Below are 16,950 nucleotides of genomic sequence, written 5' to 3'. Positions count from 1 at the left end.
TCTCTAAGTGTCACATCTACATGTCTTTTAAATATGGCCAGGAATGATGACTCAGCCCCTTCCCTAGGCAGCTTGTTCCAGTCTGTGACTTACCTCATCTTCTGCAGGTGTTATGCAGTTAGAAAAGAAAGCTGTTCATGCAGTCTGGCTTGGACTGTATAAAGAGGGAATTTTGCTGGTTACTCCAGAAAACTATGTTGGAGGAATAATATAGCCTTTTCTTAAATTCTTAAATTCCATGAATGAGATTTGAAGGCCTTGTTCAACTTTATTGTAAAAGCTTTTCCACTTAACTTTGTTTTCTGAGGAAGACTTTTTTTTTTTGTGTAGTGAAGTTCTCTTATCTCACTCCATGTTGATGTAGGAGTCTTGTGAAGCAGGACTTCTGCCTACAAAGAATAAAGGCAGAGTATGAGTTGGGTATCAGTCAGTATTTGTATTGAATGCAAGCATGCATTCAGTTGTAGATGCTTGCACAAAAGCATCTATTAAAATTATATAGTAGAGTATGTTATGGAATTTCTGTGGTAAAATAATGTTATGGAATATATTAAAAGCTGATGCTAGAGGTGCAGGACTGTTTTCACATCACTGCCACTTGCATTTTCACTTGTTTCTTGCTGTTTCATCCTCTAGTGCTTTGTCAGCAGATCACTAAGTTGTTTACAGATGTTGGATATTAAGACAAGCAGTCTGGTACTCTTCTCTTTACTTCATTACTCGAAAGTAGTCAGTTGGTCGAGTTCCAGAAAGCAAATGTATCGAGATAGATAACTGACCAGGAAAAGCAAGGCTGGGCATGAGCAACGACTCTCATTTCTTCTATTACCCTGGCCTTCGTTCTTGTAAAAGCAGGATGCTGCCTTTTCCTTTCTTCAGCAAGACCAAGTTCAAAGTTTTCTTAACCATTCCGTGTTTTTCAGAAACTTACTGTGTTGCTCTTCCTCTACTGTTACTTGATTTATCATCTGCTGAGATTTTTTGCATACAAGAGAAAAATAGTGAGTTGGGTTTGGACAGATGCGTTCTGGTTCAAGCAGCTACTGGGAGTAAAACAAAAAAGGATAATACAAATAGCAAGAATATTTTTGTTATGACAAAGAAGTTCTTTCCCAGGAACCCTTTGGAGCCAGTGCTTAAAAAAATATATGAGTTAAGAGAAAGGGAATAAGGAAAATGAACACTGGTTTCAAATGACAGATGGTAGCTGTTTCCACTACAGCCATCTGAAAAAGAGTTAAAACTGTCTGCTAAAGGATTCAATGTTAGTCTGGCAGTGTCATTTATCAGGGCAATAATAAGTCTACCCATGTTCCTGTGGGAGCATTATGATCTCTCATTTGTTCATGTTTAATAAGGTACATAAGAAGATAAATTCATGTGATCTTTGGAATTACATCATGAAAGTGCCGTCTTTTAAAAATACAATACGTACATCTTAATAGTTATTAAGGCAACAGTAAAAGTAATGTTGTCTAACAGTTGCCCCTAAGGTGGCAATTAAATACAAAGCTGATTTCGCAAACTGGTGGTGAGGTACTGTTTCAGACATCCCTGTTTCTTTGGTTCTTTTATAGCTTCCTGCTGAAGAATTCTTTGTAAGCATACATGTTCCACTAAAGATGTAACTTATCAGTTGTAGTTGCTAATACCAGAAAGCACAATCTTTAGTTTTTGAAATTTAAAAACAGTTGTGTTTTGTTGGCTTGAGAAACACTGTTTCTTTCTGATAAGCTTCTTCACCTTAAACTCCCACAAAATTAGAGCAACACTGCCCGAGAGATATCTTGGAGCAGCTTGAACCAAGTGTTTGCCAGATTCTTAAATGTTAACGTTCAAACTTCTAACCACTTCTGCAGGTGTTTTTTTTAAACATCATTTATACTAATCAGAGTATTCAAAGTATAAATAAATACATAGAGTACACTTGAATTTCCTTTACTAGCTGTGAGGGGAACTTATATATTTGTAATGCAAGACTTATTATTTAACTTACCCATCAGATATCTGATGAAATCTCCATGTTTTATGATACTTGGAGCTAAAATGGACAAGGCACCAAGTGGTGTGAACTAAGGTGGCCCTGGATTGAGCAGGAGGTAGGACCAGGTGATTTCCAACTGCCTCTTCTAACCTCAGTTGTTCTACGGAATGATGAAATTATTTATGTTAAATTAAATATTACTAGATCTCTAATATAAAGATGTAATAATAGAGGTGCAGATCAAGGTGTGCTTGATCAGGCCAGCCAAACAGTCCCTTCTCTTTTAGTTAGCTACTTTAGAGACAGATGGTATTTAAGGTAGTATAGGGGGAAAAAAAGAGTGAGAATTTACTAGCTACACAAATTTTAAAAAAGCGGCATTTTATATATTACTTTTTGTAAAGGAAATACTAGCCAGGTTATAAAGGATTGGTTCACATTACAATTTTCAACAAAGTTAGCATTAATGCTAAATTTTGTTTGAAAAGTCCCTAGTTCAGTTTTCATCCGTAAGCATAATTAGAACAAGTTATAAGTCAGAAAGTAAGAATGTACTGGTTCCTATTTGCTTGTGAAATTGGGTAATTATTTTAAGTATTAAAATTTTAAGTAATGGGACCATAAAATTAAAATTAGTTCCTCTGGGTTTCAGATGGGTTATGTTGCATTTTTAGGAAGGAGACACACATTTTCTATATTATTGATCCAGTGCTGGTTTTTCCATCAGCTATCTCATTGCATAGTTTTGAACATGCAGAGTTACAAAAAGTCAGTAACAAATGTTTGAGGTTAATTTGAATGCCATGGGTACTAATTGTTTAAATATATTTTCCATTTGAATGATTGTATCATTCTATTTAAGTAATATATCTGAGGCATATCAGCAATCAATGTGTATTGAACTATTTCGTACATCGGCAAAAAAACCCGAAGTGTTCTTTTCTAAAAGTTTCTTATGCCTCAAAGCATTAATGAAGATTCTGACTGGATGCACTGGTCCTGAATTGCTACTCAAATGCCTTACAGTATAATTAGTCAATTAGATGTAGGAGATTGAATGTCTCTTGAGTTTCAGTTGACTTGGAGGACTCCAAGATGAGAGAGAAACTCAAAGTGAATGAATAGGGAAAGCAAGTTCACTGCATGGTATTTATTTCCTTACAAGAAATACATATATATAGTATTGGATAGTGTTATGCTACTACTGATAGTAATTTTTTTAATTCTCTACCATTACAAAAATATCTCAAATTCTTCAGTTTTCCAGTGTGGTTTTATACCAACCAGTATGCTGAAAGTTTTTCTTCAAATATACAGAATTGGAGTGATCAAAGACACTTCTTTTTTTCCTTTTTTATCCCATTTTCAGGGCAGAGGAGGGGTTTCTTGGGCTTTGGGTTTCTTTGGGGTTTTGGGGTTTTTTTCCAGGTAATAATACTTTTTATCCAAAATTACACTGTTCCTAGGTTTAGCCCTATCTTTGGTGATGCTGTTGCTGATGACAGAATTTGTGAATAACAGTTCTTTTAAAGGAATTTTAAAATGCATAATCATTTGTCCTCTGCAAGCATATCGTTTGTGTGTAATGCGTTACACATTACATATAAGCATTGATATGAGTAGGAAACACATTTCCAGAAATACAAGAGCATGCACACTATATTAATGCTACGGTCCTACTGGAGAAAATGGATCAGCTTTAGTGATATAAGAAATTAGGAAGCTTTTGGATTAACAGGGTAGAAATCATGCAGAAACATACATTCTTTATAGATTCCATAGTAAATTTGGACCTGATATGTATATATTAATCTAAACTGAAGCACTTGGTTGATTCTCTGTAATTTCTCTTTTCCCAGCACAAAGGATGATCATTTCAATGTTAACATTCAGCCGCCAGTTGGAGAATTGCTTTTGCCTGTCACTATGTCAGAGAAAGACTTTAAGAAAGAACAAGGTGAGAAATATTTCAGCAGCTTCAACAAATGTGTTTGGATGAGGTGCCTTTCAATTTGCAAGCATGTAGCAAGTGCTTCTAGTGTAGCTGTTTTAGTCTCTGCTAGAATTCAGCCTGATACTAATGATTTTATTTTAAAATAGTATTAAAAGGATGTGCCTTGGTATTTGACAGTTTTTCAGTGTGCCTTTAAAGCACAAGCACTTTGCTTTTAAGGGCCCACCTTTTACCCTGAAACAGAGTTTTGGCTTCCTGTCACAAAGAGTGTAGTCTTTCCTAACAGCAGTAGAGCAGACAGCTGCATCTCCAAACATACATTGATATGGTGTCTGTCTTTACTGTCTTTACTCATCTTTAGTACAAGGCTACTTCTAAATAGTTCTAGTGTACCTATTTCTCAGCTACTTTGTAGATTTTTTTAATGTTTTTCCTTTCAAACACTTCAGTCAAAAAAAGTGCTTGTTGGAATACTGCTTTACAAAGGTGGTACCTTTTATGTACTTCTGAATTCTTCTAATGTAAGTTTCTGATGTAAGTTTCTGATGCTAGTCCAAACAGAAGACTCTGTAAGAGCTTTTAGTGACTCGAATATTTTATACAAACAATCAGAGAAAATTTTACTTCATTTTGACTGTGTGTTAAATGGAATAGTCCATTCTGCTACCCTTAATTTGGATATGATTCTTGGATATTTTAAAAGAGAAGCAATTACATTTTGGATGCATTCATATGTAATAGTGTTTATTCATCTATCTCAGTGTATGGGGGTTTATATGTATAAGTCTTTACATATTGAGATGAGATTATACTGGTGGGATCCTGTTTCATTGCTGTGTAAGGCTCAGAAACTCAGTATAACCATAAAGCAGTCAAGAACACCAATGAGTAATTCCATGTGTTATTAGTTATTGCTTTTGAGTATTTCTTGCTTTTGTGAATTAAGAAAGTAGTGTAAATATTGCTTAGATCGTTTCAGTTAAGCTTGTGGATGCACTGAAAAGTTAGGATTGTGCCTTGTTTTCCTAACCAACTAATACTTACTTGCTGTTCTTACCCTTTTACTGGCTAAAGCCTGCCTCTCGGCTTTATACCTGCTCAGCAGTCCAAGGTGAGTGATTGAATGAGGCTCTGGCACATTTATTCTAAACTGTTCCCTTCTAAAAATTGTAGCTGAGGTTGTAGTGAAAGCAGATTACTCTGCTTCTCCCACCCGACTGACCTTTCCCCTGCCCTCCCCTACCCCATTTTTATATTTGCTTTCCTTGTGATATTTTGATAGAGTTTTTGTATGTTTTACTGTGACTGAGGGCTTTTTTTCCTCCTGACTGGCCATACAGAACCATGAGCACATAGAAGAAGTGTACTTGGAGAATAGCTGTGGTCCTCTGTGGAGTTGTTGCCAAAATTCCTTTTTCTTCTGCCATTTTACTTCTATGGTTGTTGATTATTTGTCTGAATAAATCTGGCAGCTGTTTGCTATGTTTAATAGAGCAGAAAGGCTACTCTGAATAAAGCTATTTGAAAATTTGTTTATATGAAGTATTTGTAAATCCATGAAGGTCTCTTGGCATTTCTGTATCTCTCTCTCTGTCTTCCTGAATTCATTCTTTGATGCAGGACTTGATGCTGGCAAATTTAGCACAGGTTTAAAAACCCTTACTTCTGCATCTTTTTTCTTATAGATAACAAATTTTTTTCAGAATATTTGTAGTGATAGAAGTCTCAGTTCTGAATTTTACAAAGAGACAGAAGCAGCTAGCATTTGGGGAGAATTACTATGTGATCTTGCTAAATGGAAAATCTAAATTACAATAATAAATTCATTGCAATTTAGAAGTTGATATATATTATTCTATTTTGTGTTTAACTGATTTGTCTGTATTCTCCAAATGAATCTGATTTATACAACTTGTTTTTCACTTGTCATGCTTTTTCCTTTTTTTTTCATTTTTGGACATAAGGTATTTCAAATCTTGTACCTGGAGATGCCTTATTTTATTTGCAACCAAAAAAAAAATAGTGAAGGAATGAGGAGAGTACTAGAAATGCAAGATTTTATTGGGGGAGAACAAGAATATACATGGGTTTTGAGGATTTTTACATCTAAATTGCATGTGTAACCTAATAAGAATGCTAAAGAGGAAATAGCTGGTATTACACTGCTATGTAGAAGACAATTCATTGCTACACATCTTTACTCAATTACATTCTGCTGTTTTGCATTGGCTGTTACATTTGTATGTGTCCATTTTCTTCCTGATGGCAGAAGGAAACAGGCAGGTTATTGAATATTCATGGCTGTGAAGGTTATCTAGTAGCAGCGGCAGAACCTCAGAAGCTGGTTTTATTCACGTGCTGCACATGATATGCTTTGCTTTGCTACACCAGATCCCTTCCCTCCCTCCTGAACTGGGGAATCCTCCAGTGAGGTGATTCCGTGGAGACGCAGCTGAATTAGTGATTGATGTTGTGAGTGACAATTTGGAAGCATTGGATAAAAATGGCATTGTCAAACTGATCTTTACCTTTCTGGTTAAGTATTTTTACTGATCTTGAGCTCTCAGGATTTTATACCCTGTTTACATCACAGCCTCATGAAAGGTCCAATTTCTGTAGCAGGAATTCTGCATGAGCAAGTCATGTGCTGTTGGGATCTCTTTATCCAGTTTTCTTACTTCTCTGCTATTTTTAAAAATCAGTAGCAAAACTTCCGTAGTCTTACTCAGAACAGGACTAGTGTGGTAGCTAACATAACCTTCCTTCCTACAGGTGTAATTTTTCCAATTTCTTTTCTTTTTATTATTAAATATGTGTACAGTTATTTATTGCATCGGTTAGTTAACCCAGATTAATTGCTGCTCTGTGCTCTGACTAGAGTTTTCTCGGATTTTCGTGTTTCAAGGAGTACTGAAGGTGGCATGTGATGGTTTTAGCTGGATATCAATCCAAAATTTTAGAAAGGTGTTTTTTAAAAAAGCCAGTTAAAACTACTTTTAGTATAAAGGCTACTTTCGCCCCCTCCCCCCAGCCCCACACTCTCCTTTCCTCCCCCTCTTTCCCCCCCCTAAATGTTTTAAAATAATTTTGTCACATTTTTAAAAAGCATATGCCTCATTGACATTTTAAAAAGAAAAACAACAAATAAAAAAGCAACACCTTCGTCAAGTAAACAAACTGTTTACCTAATTTTATTAAGATTTATATATACAACTTGTCTTCCTAACAGGCAAGATGCTAATTCCCTAAATGGTTGGACATTTACAATTTTCTGGCCCTTGACTACTACGAGCAATCATATTTGATGTCCCTTAATTAAGCACCCTTTTTTCTTTCCAGGTTCTTTTCCACATCGGCAATCGAGACAATACATTTGCTTACCATGCTGCTCTCCTAAGTGTTCTTTTGCATGTAAATTAATCTTGATTCAGTTTACACTGTCATGCTGAGTGGTACAAATTGCCTATAACAATAAAACAGCATGAGTTAAAAATAAAGGGGGGTGAAAAGGCAGATTGAATGTGTGCCTTACTTGATAGGATGTTACTTTGCTTTATGCCAATACATTAGTCGACAATAATGAATCTTCTGTTCTGAAAAGCATGGTTTAGTTGATTTTTTTAATTTTACTTCAATGGAGCAGTACCTTGTCTTTTATAGAACAAGTTAGACAAACCATTAATGACAAGAGTGTTAAGGTTAAATATGAAGCAATGCATTCACTTCTCTGAGTGCTATCCATCTTTCCATTTACAGGAGCTTGACAAAAGTACTGGCTTTGTACAACATTTCCTTTAATTACATGCTGCGGGAAACAGGCTTTTAACATAAACATAGTTGCATTTATTTATTCAGCATTTGCTCTTCAATAGAGCTTAATGGGGAAGGTTTAAATTCTAAATGAGTACACACATCTCTCAGCAGTGTTATGTCAGTCCCTGCTCTCCGCTTAAAAGCAGTTTTAGTCTGCGTATTTAGTTTTTAAAGCTTTTACCTGATAGTGAAGTTAAACAATTTGAAACAGAGTGTTCTATTCCCAAGATAAAGGTGTATTCTCAAAGATAAGTTGTATGCTTATTTCTGTTCTAAAGAGCAGATCATGTTCAAAAAATATAACATTATTTACTTATGAGCTCTTCTGTTTTTACTTTGATATTTCTTATTTTGTGGCAGCAGCTAATGCACGTTCTAGTACATTAAATACCGGATTAATTTTTTAATTGCTCTATTAAGCATTTTTGTGCTATTTGCTTTGGGTTAGAACTGTATATGCAGCCCTAGAATATTAGCCTTTTATGCATTGTTTTTATTGTCAATGTTACGGATTTGAGATGCTTCATATTTCTGCAAGAAAAAACTGTGCCCCACTGTTTGTCTGCATTTTCAGCCTCTGAACAGGGTAAAAATACATACACAGTGCTGTGTTGTAGCTGTTCCTGGGTTTTAATAAACACCAGCCTCTGGAAAGTCATTCTTATAAAAAATGGATGTTTATAGAATAGTAGGAGGTTTTGTTAAAATGTCCTTGAACTACTTCCTTTTTGTTGTCTTATGTTTGGATATAATCTTGACATCTCTGCTTCATTTTGTACTGATATTTTTACAGTTGGATATGAAGTTATAATTGAATTCACTAGCTTTTTGATTGAAAGATTAGATGGTATTTTTGTATATAGTCTTACTTAAGTTGAACTTCGACAAATCAGTCTTACATCATATTTATTCTTTGTGTTTACATTCATCTTTTAAGTTATGCTTTTTTTTAAGAAGAACCATCTTGGTTTCACACTTGCATTAGTATCACAACTATCATTTTTCGGTTGTTAGTGATTCGTTTCTAATAATAGGGCATTGCAAATAATACATTAAACTAATATAATTATGTCATTTCTTATAAAATTGATTTCTCAACAAATGATTTAAGTTCTAATGCAAATGTGTCTTTTGTTTGGAAGTCATTTTCTTTGCAAATTTTAAAATATTCATAAAGAAATACTTAATGTTTCAGGGATGCTGACAGGAATGAATGAAATTTCTGCTACAATAGCTGTTGCTCCACAGAACTCTACTAGACTTGTGATTATTGAGAGGGTAGTGAAGGCAGCAAACTTGGGTGTAGTCCCATCTGGTCAAGATAACATACACAGGTAAGATTACATGTCCTTCACTGTGAAGCCATCTTTAAATGTTAATTTGTTAGTTTAGAAGTCATCATTTGATATTAGGGAAAATTTTGTTATCCACATACCTAATTATACTGTAACATAGAATTCCAAGCAGATACTAACTTCCAAGTTAGTTAGTTAGTTAATTAGAGTTTTTTCACTTCAGCTCCTTATTTGAATGTATATAGAACAATCAAATATCTCGCCTTTGCTGCACATAGTGAGGGGGAGTTGTCCTTCCCTGATTTTGTTTCAAAGGGAAAAGGCAGCCTTTAAAAAGCACATTCCATTCAGGAGCATCTGTATGTTTTTGACTTCTGTTTCTGTTTGGAAACTAGGTGGCTTACTCAGGTTTATCATCTGTTAAGCTGTTTTTTCCCCCATTAATTTTTTACCTATAATATCCAACTAGATAATCCTAGAACCCAATTAATTTTTTTGGCGGATGAAGATCTTTTTACATGCAGGTTGAACATTAAATTGAACATTTCCCAGCCCTCCCTATCCATATGCAAGGTAAAACAGTGATCAGTTAAAAAAGACGTTGGCCCTATCTGAATTCCAAGTATTACAAGTAAGTCAAAGCAATTAATCCCAAAGCTGTGGTACAGAATGTCAGAGGAATTTATATGATTGCTGCTTAGTGACAGCTTTTTATAGGACTGACTCAAAACATTTAGTCCTGTAAATTTATATGACTCCTCACTTGTGACAAAAGCAAACCATATGCGGAAAACTGAGTGGACACAAATGACAACAGCAAGACAATTGGAAGCTGTTAAAGTGGAATAAGTTGGAATAAGAAACTGCCTACATCTCTCTTAGCATCTATTAAAACTGTTCCAGAGTGTAAATTTTCTCTTTATGCCCCTGAATTGTGCCATTTCAGTAAGAAAAAAGTGTCTTTTTTAAAGCAAAGAACAATGTTTTCTTTCAAATTTTGCTGACCGAGATGGCTGTTTGGAACGGTGAATTCTGTAGCCTACACAGAACTAATAACCTTGTGTTTCTTTGTTGGATTTAGTCTTTTTTGCATCACTGGGCTTTTGTATCACATTGCATTAACATTAACCCAGCTGGATTTTCCTATGTATTTGATACGGTCAATGATAAAATTCTGTTTCACTATAAAAACATGGTACAGCTAGTGCAATTGCACTGAAATTATTGTCACTGTTGACACCTGCTCCTCCATGAGAGAGTCCTCATTTGTTGCATCCCTAAGGGATCTATACAGGCTGTGTTCTCAACATCAATACAAAGACTAGGTGAGAGTGTCAATCAAGAGAGACTGAAGTGTCTGCAGTATACAGGTGTTCTCTCTCTTTACCCTATCCATCACATGAGACTTACTGTATAGGGATGGATAGTTTTGTGACTGTGTCTCAAAAAGGCTCCCTAAAATAATAGCTTAGTTCCTAGCTTAGCCACAGGTTTCCTGATTGTATCTAATTTGATCTTGCTTTCTCTTGCCCTTTTGTTGTTGGTTTTTTTTAAGGGTTTTCCACAAAACAGAGCCTATGACCAACAGTAAGTAAATGGAAGAGGTACTTCCTATTGGGTGAATACACTCGTTCAGAAACAGTGGTTGAAGGCATATTCTGGTCAGACTGAAGTTTTCAGAGTGCTTCAGAGCATCCTGAAATCTTCTTTCCTTTCTTAATTAAATGCAGAATATATTCAGTAACAGTAGTTACAGAATAGTTTGCCTTTGTAATGTACATCAGGCAAAAAATACTGTTTATAACAACTTCAGTGGCCTACCAGAAGTGCCCAGCAATGGTAAGCATTTTGAAAATAGCCCTTCATTTGCTTCACTGTACATCACCAGAGTTCACACATACTGTGTTGTTATAGTTGCACCTAGATTTTACTGAGAACAGGAATGAGAATGTAAACTAATCAATACTGTGATGAACCTGTTCATCTTTTTAAGTAGCACTACATTATTATTAAAGTAAATCTTAGATTTAGATGAATGCATATTTGAGATAGAGATCAGATAATGATTACTGTCAAAACTCAGAAACAAATTATGGGATTATTTATATATATGTAATTGTATCCATAGATTTGGATTAAATCAACTCAGCCATGAGAAGAAACAAAAATAGTCTGTCCTTGCAAAATCTCATAGATGCAAGAAGAGTGCCAGAGTTTTTTTCTGTGATAACATACACCATTTCAGGATGATAAATCAAAAAAACACCTTTTACCTAGACAAAGCACTTATGGATTCAATAAAAACATTTTTAAAGTTTTTTTTCCTTTTTTTGTAGGAAAAGTAATTGTCTGTTTTGTTTTATTACAAGTCATATATGGGGAAAAAATAACATGCAAGAACTCTGTGCTATCCTCATGCTATTTTGTGAGGTCTGCTTGAGTTCACTTCTTAGAAATGCCTACATAACCCTTCTACACAGGAAAAAAAGTACTATTTTTAAACCGATGTTCTGCACTGTGCAGCATAAATTATATTAACCTCTTAGTTGGTTATCCCCAGCTTAAGTATTACCAGTTAATGACAACTAATGCCAAGAAATTTAGATTGCCTGGTAATGCAGTATACTCATTCAAAATGAAATTGTATAGTTAATACAAGTGTATCTAATGGACATAAACAGGTGTGTGTTTTTTTCAGTCTAAATGTATTTGCACTCATGATGAAGATGTTATCATGCTGATGCACAATTACTGCTTCTTAAATTGATAACCCTATTTAGGACTGCATTTTTGCAGAGCAAAAACATTTAGCAATTATAGTGAAGATTTGAAAATAAATACTTGAAACAAATATCAACAGAATAGCAGGCAGTCACTAGTGAAAAAAGGAAATGTAATCCTGTCAAATACTCAGCTATGTGTCAGTCGATATATCAGTATAGCAATGCAAATAATAAATGCCAGATAATACAGCAAATTTTATTTTAAACTCTCTTTTCTGACCTGTTTTATTTGAAGACTGTTGCTGCTATTCTATTTTGGAAATAAACCACAATTGGTAGCAGGAAGTAGTTGGATTAGGCGGTGAACATGTTGTAATCTACATGCCTCAATTCTGCAGTTCATCAGAATGGCATTAACCATTGACCAGCACTCTGAGACACATGACAGCATTAATTTCAATCCTCTAATTAGAGATGGTCAAGTTTGTATTTTCAGCAACACAGTATGGGACAATCTGAGTTTCTGGAAAAAAATCAGACCTCAGGTTATTTCAACACTGAAGCCTTAGTCTGTATTAGAACAGCTATTCAACATGTTGCAGTAAGGAGTTTATCCTTCTCTGTTACAGTCATGAAACTGGTAATTCTAATAGCCAGCTCTTCTTTCTAGAACTTGTGGAGGGAGGGTATTCATCTCTTAGGATCTCTTAGGGCTTTCATAATAGGCCCCTGAACTGGCACCAAACAAGCTAGATTTTTAAAAAGGACAAAACAGCATTTCTACTCATTGCTGGGGCAGGTCTAACTAGCTACAGCACAGCATTGCTTACAGTAACTCTGCTGCTCTGGGACCTATATTTTTATGGACATCTGACTGCACCATATAGATCTACCAGTTTGTTCAGAGCTTGTTGTGTATATTACACCATTGTTTAGCATACCCATGCAATGTGATTTTGTAGATAAGCAAGTAATGAACAAGATGTATAACATCTTCCACTAGTCTTTTGGAGGCTTGCATTATTACCCTTTAGCAAAATCAGAAACATACTGTATGAATCATGTAATATGACAGTAAGCACACTGCAATGGATGAGCACTGAAATCCTGAAGAACATGAGCCCAATATAGAAACCTGCATTAAAATGTTTAAAAAACAGAAATCCAAGGATCAACACTCGTTTTTCACTAGCCTGATTCCCCACCCCATGCATCAGCCTGACAGTCTCGTTGTATTCACCCCTTTTTATCATTTTGCAACCTGTCATGTCCCATTTATAGTGCATTGGCAGACTGATTCTCAAAGGAAAGAGGGGTTTGTTTACAGACATTTTTGATTATCAGAGAATGGCATGCTTAGCAATCAGTTATCCTCCCTACATCTTTTTAATCCCAACTAGCACTTAATGTGGGGAGAATAGCTATGCAGTTGTGCATGTATGTAGGTAGTTTTGTATCGAAACCAAAACAAAACAAAACCAAAACCAACAAAACAAAACAAACAAAAAAAACCCAAACCCAAAACACTTAAATGGGTACAAGTGGAAAATTTTTTGTATGTTGTCTTCCAATTTGTACTAGATTTCAAAGAATTCTAACACAGAAAGTTGGTGATCAGACCCCACCAGCTTACCACACGTAATAACTGCATTTGCTTCTGGCATGTCAGAAAGACAGGGCTGTCACCCATCAATTGAGGATGAACACAGTACAGAAATTATTACACCATTTGAATCCAAACATACGTTCTCAGTAGCTGACGAACAGGTACAACAAAACCAGGAATGCTTTTTAAAAGACCTTTTCTGCTCTGTGTACACACAGAAAGCCTTCCTAAGATTTTTCACTAAGCAAATGGCCTGTCACAGGTCTCAAATTAAATGGAACCTACCTCCAGCAGTTGCTCCTTTGATGCTTTTACATGGATTGTTCAGATGCTGTGGTTCCTTAGCTGTGGGGCTCAGTCATCTTTTTCTACTCTTCTAGAGAGCTGCAATGGGTAGCTGAGTAAATAAACTTGTCATAGACATGCAGCCTTGATCTTGCTTCCTAATTTCTTAAGTAGGAATTAATTAGAGCACTAAATGCTCTAGGCAAAGCAGTTTCACTGGCAGTCTTTACCTGGAGTAGACAGAATTTTAAATTAATAGTGTAACTATCTGCACAGTATTTCAGCCTTTGCTGTAGCTAGACATTGTAAACTCTTAATATTTTCTTGATTTAGGATAGATGTAATTCTAGTTTTTTAATATAAAAACAACAAACAAACAAAACAAAGCAAACAAACAAACAAAAAAATAGATTACAATGATTCAATAAAATATTTTTATTCCTAGAGAAAGTGAACTGAAATTTTTAAAAATGAAAATAGTCATTCAGTAGTTTCTACTAGATATTCCTCATTTTCTTAGTCCAATCCTAACATTCCCTTGAAATATTCTCCCTGCTAACAAAAGAATCCTCTGTCTATTAATACAGCTTTCATATGTTATCAACATATGAAGATTTCTGTTAACTGGTACAAAATACTTGATCAAAAGGATGCCTTTCTACAACATCATTTTAAGGCACCTAAAATTTAAAATATATTGCTGTATTTACAGACCTGCATGTGGATTGAAAAATGTAAAACTGCTTGAAGAAATTAGATTTTAGATTAACATTAAAAGTATATGAGTGAGTCATTTTAGATAGGTTAATCAAAATAGACTGTGCTAGCTTAGCTTATTTGTTGTCCACTAGAGGACAGCACTGCTTTTATATCTGAATGCTCTAAAGTGAGAAATATGTAAGGCATTTTCTTCAAAAAACAAACAGGAACGTTCAGACCCAATTGTTTAAACAGAAAATACCTAACACTTTAAAAAAACTAACCAAAGAGAAAAACATCTTTGATTTGAAAGATCTTGAGGCAAGCTAATGTTTTAATATATTTTTGTGAGCTAACTTTCCTTCTTGTAATTAAATATTTTTTCTGCAAATTAAAATTTATAGCCTGTTTTAAAAATTAACTGTAATAAGAAAAATAAGAATAGGCCAGAAGAGAAAACAAAATAGATTGACTATTAAAATTATAATTTTCTAAGCATGAGGACCAAATGTTTTGACTCAAGCTTTCAGATTATTGAAGTTGTTGGGACCTGATATAAATACTTACATATTAAAATCCTGAAGATTTTGAGCTCAAGCTAAATTTGGAGGAGAGTTCATGCAGCATCATTTTCGGTAGTACTGCGCACTAGGTAATAAATGCAGAAGACTCACTTGCATTCCTGCATTTTTGTTAGAAGTGCAGTGCAGCTGCTTGCTGGCAGCTGAGGACAAACTCAAAATCTATTTTGGCAATCGAGCTGAAAATGGTAAAAATATTGTATGGATTTTATTGCAATTTGTTTTATAACTTCATCATTTTATTAAACCCCAAAATACTTAATATTTGAAATAATTTAATTAACATAATGGATTAGGTACTTTTGACAATTAGTTGTAAGAGTGTTAAAATACCATGAAACTCACTGGAAAAGAGAAAATATCAAATTATGATAGTGGGATTTTTAAGGTAAATATTAATAAAAATTTATTATATATATAAGCAGTGCTAAGCAGTTGTGGTTTTTTCTGAGAAGTTAAAATTGCCAAATAAAGGAAAAGATTTTTGTTTTTATAAGCATATTTCTGCTTATGTTTTTAGTATTAACCTTACTCTGTCCCCAGTTCAGAGCTAATACATAATGCTATTCTGAATACTTCATTTTCTAAGGCTCACTCAGAGAATAATAAAAGTAATTAGTAATTTAGCTGTGTTTTAGATTAAATGTTAATTATAAAATCAAATCTGTATTGAAGTAAGGTAAAGATTCAGAGTGCTGAAACTATAAATATTTTTTGTTGTCTGATGATACACCAGAACATACTTCATAATTGTTCCTTCTCATATTTAGATTGAAGACTATTTCCACACAGTATTTTTTCCCTCTTTGAACGTATCCATTGCATAACTTGATTACACATTTGTCAACTTTGGACTAATTATTTTTCTACAGCTAGGGCAGGGCATTGCATCTTGTGATTGTCTTTCTTACTAATAGGATTCTGTCTGCTTCAGCAGGCAGTAATTGAAGGCTTCATGTACAAGATTTAAAGAAAGGGCAGAGAAAAAAAAAAAGTTTTAGCCTCCATGGTCCATTGTCACTGTTGCTGGTAGAACAGAAAAAGAAGAAAATTTAGCTTGGAAAAAAAAAGGAAAAGGGAAGAAGAGTAACTGAAGTGTTCTAGTGCTGTTGAATTATGCGTAACAAACCCTGCTCTGCTGCAAACAAATGTCCTAATAGTGAGAGTTCAGGTGTAAATTTGCTTCTCAAATGTTGAATTTTAAAGAGGGGGTTTTGAGTCAGATACTCTGTTGCTGTGTGTGCACTGGCATGGAATTTTCATAAGCTTTCCTCATAAAAATGCCTCTCCTGTGTATGGTAGCTATATTGTGTCCACAGATAAAGGGAAAATAACTGCTAGTCTGTAGTTAGACTGGTCATCATTACAAAGCCAGCATTTGGAAATGCTGTCACATTGCAGTGTCTGCTACTCTGTGTTTTCACTTTGTATCAACTGAAAATATTTCTGTGTAATAATCATTACCAAATTTTATTTTCATGGAACGTGAAGCAAGAACATGTATTTGATTTTTAACTCTGGAAAGACTGAATGATTTTCTGAAAATATACAGTACTTTATTGATGTTGATTTATAATTTGATTCTTAATACATATTTCCTTACCTACTGACAGGTACTATATTTATGTAAAAATAAGCTTTGAGATCTTTCTCTTTTTTTGCATGTCATATAGCCTCAGAATCCTGAAAATGTTTTGAGAGAAAAAAATATTTGGAAAAACTCAGAATATGCGAATATATCTCACATTGTTCTGTTTTTAATGTGTCTTGATTTTTTTTAAAGTGGAAGAAGCATTAACAGCTGCTTATCCTCCTGAATTTTTAATAATGTGAAATCAGGTTTGGAATATCCCAGAAGCAAAACTTGGAAATACCTGCAGTATAGTAGAAACAGCTATCTTGTAATTAAATATTTTATTCTGTTTTCTGAATGGTATTCTCACCTTCATACTCACTGATGCATCCTTTGTTGCAACAGAACTATGCTCGTAATAAAATATAATGGGTTGA

General features: G+C 34.5%; 1 protein-coding gene across 4 annotated transcripts in view; it reads left to right on the top strand.

Moving 5' to 3' along the window:
- AP3B1 (adaptor related protein complex 3 subunit beta 1) overlaps window positions 1-16,950 on the top strand; it is a 156,648-nt gene that overhangs the window by 136,099 nt on the left and 3,599 nt on the right. For 2 of the 4 annotated variants that reach the window (XM_071729834.1, XM_071729836.1), the window contains 2 exons: window positions 3,844-3,941; window positions 8,947-9,085. In XM_071729834.1, coding sequence (XP_071585935.1) covers window positions 3,844-3,941; window positions 8,947-9,085 — 237 coding nt within the window. Of the gene's footprint in view, window positions 1-3,843; window positions 3,942-5,012; window positions 5,050-7,277; window positions 7,380-8,946; window positions 9,086-16,950 lie in introns of those variants that run through there. The other 2 variants (XR_011723146.1, XM_071729835.1) reach the window with 2 other exon arrangements.

This window comes from Heliangelus exortis, chromosome Z, assembly GCF_036169615.1.
Source record: "Heliangelus exortis chromosome Z, bHelExo1.hap1, whole genome shotgun sequence".
Taxonomy (NCBI): Eukaryota; Metazoa; Chordata; class Aves; order Apodiformes; family Trochilidae; genus Heliangelus; species Heliangelus exortis.
Note: the sequence above shows the minus strand (reverse complement) of the source record. Positions and strands in the feature narration are given on the sequence as shown.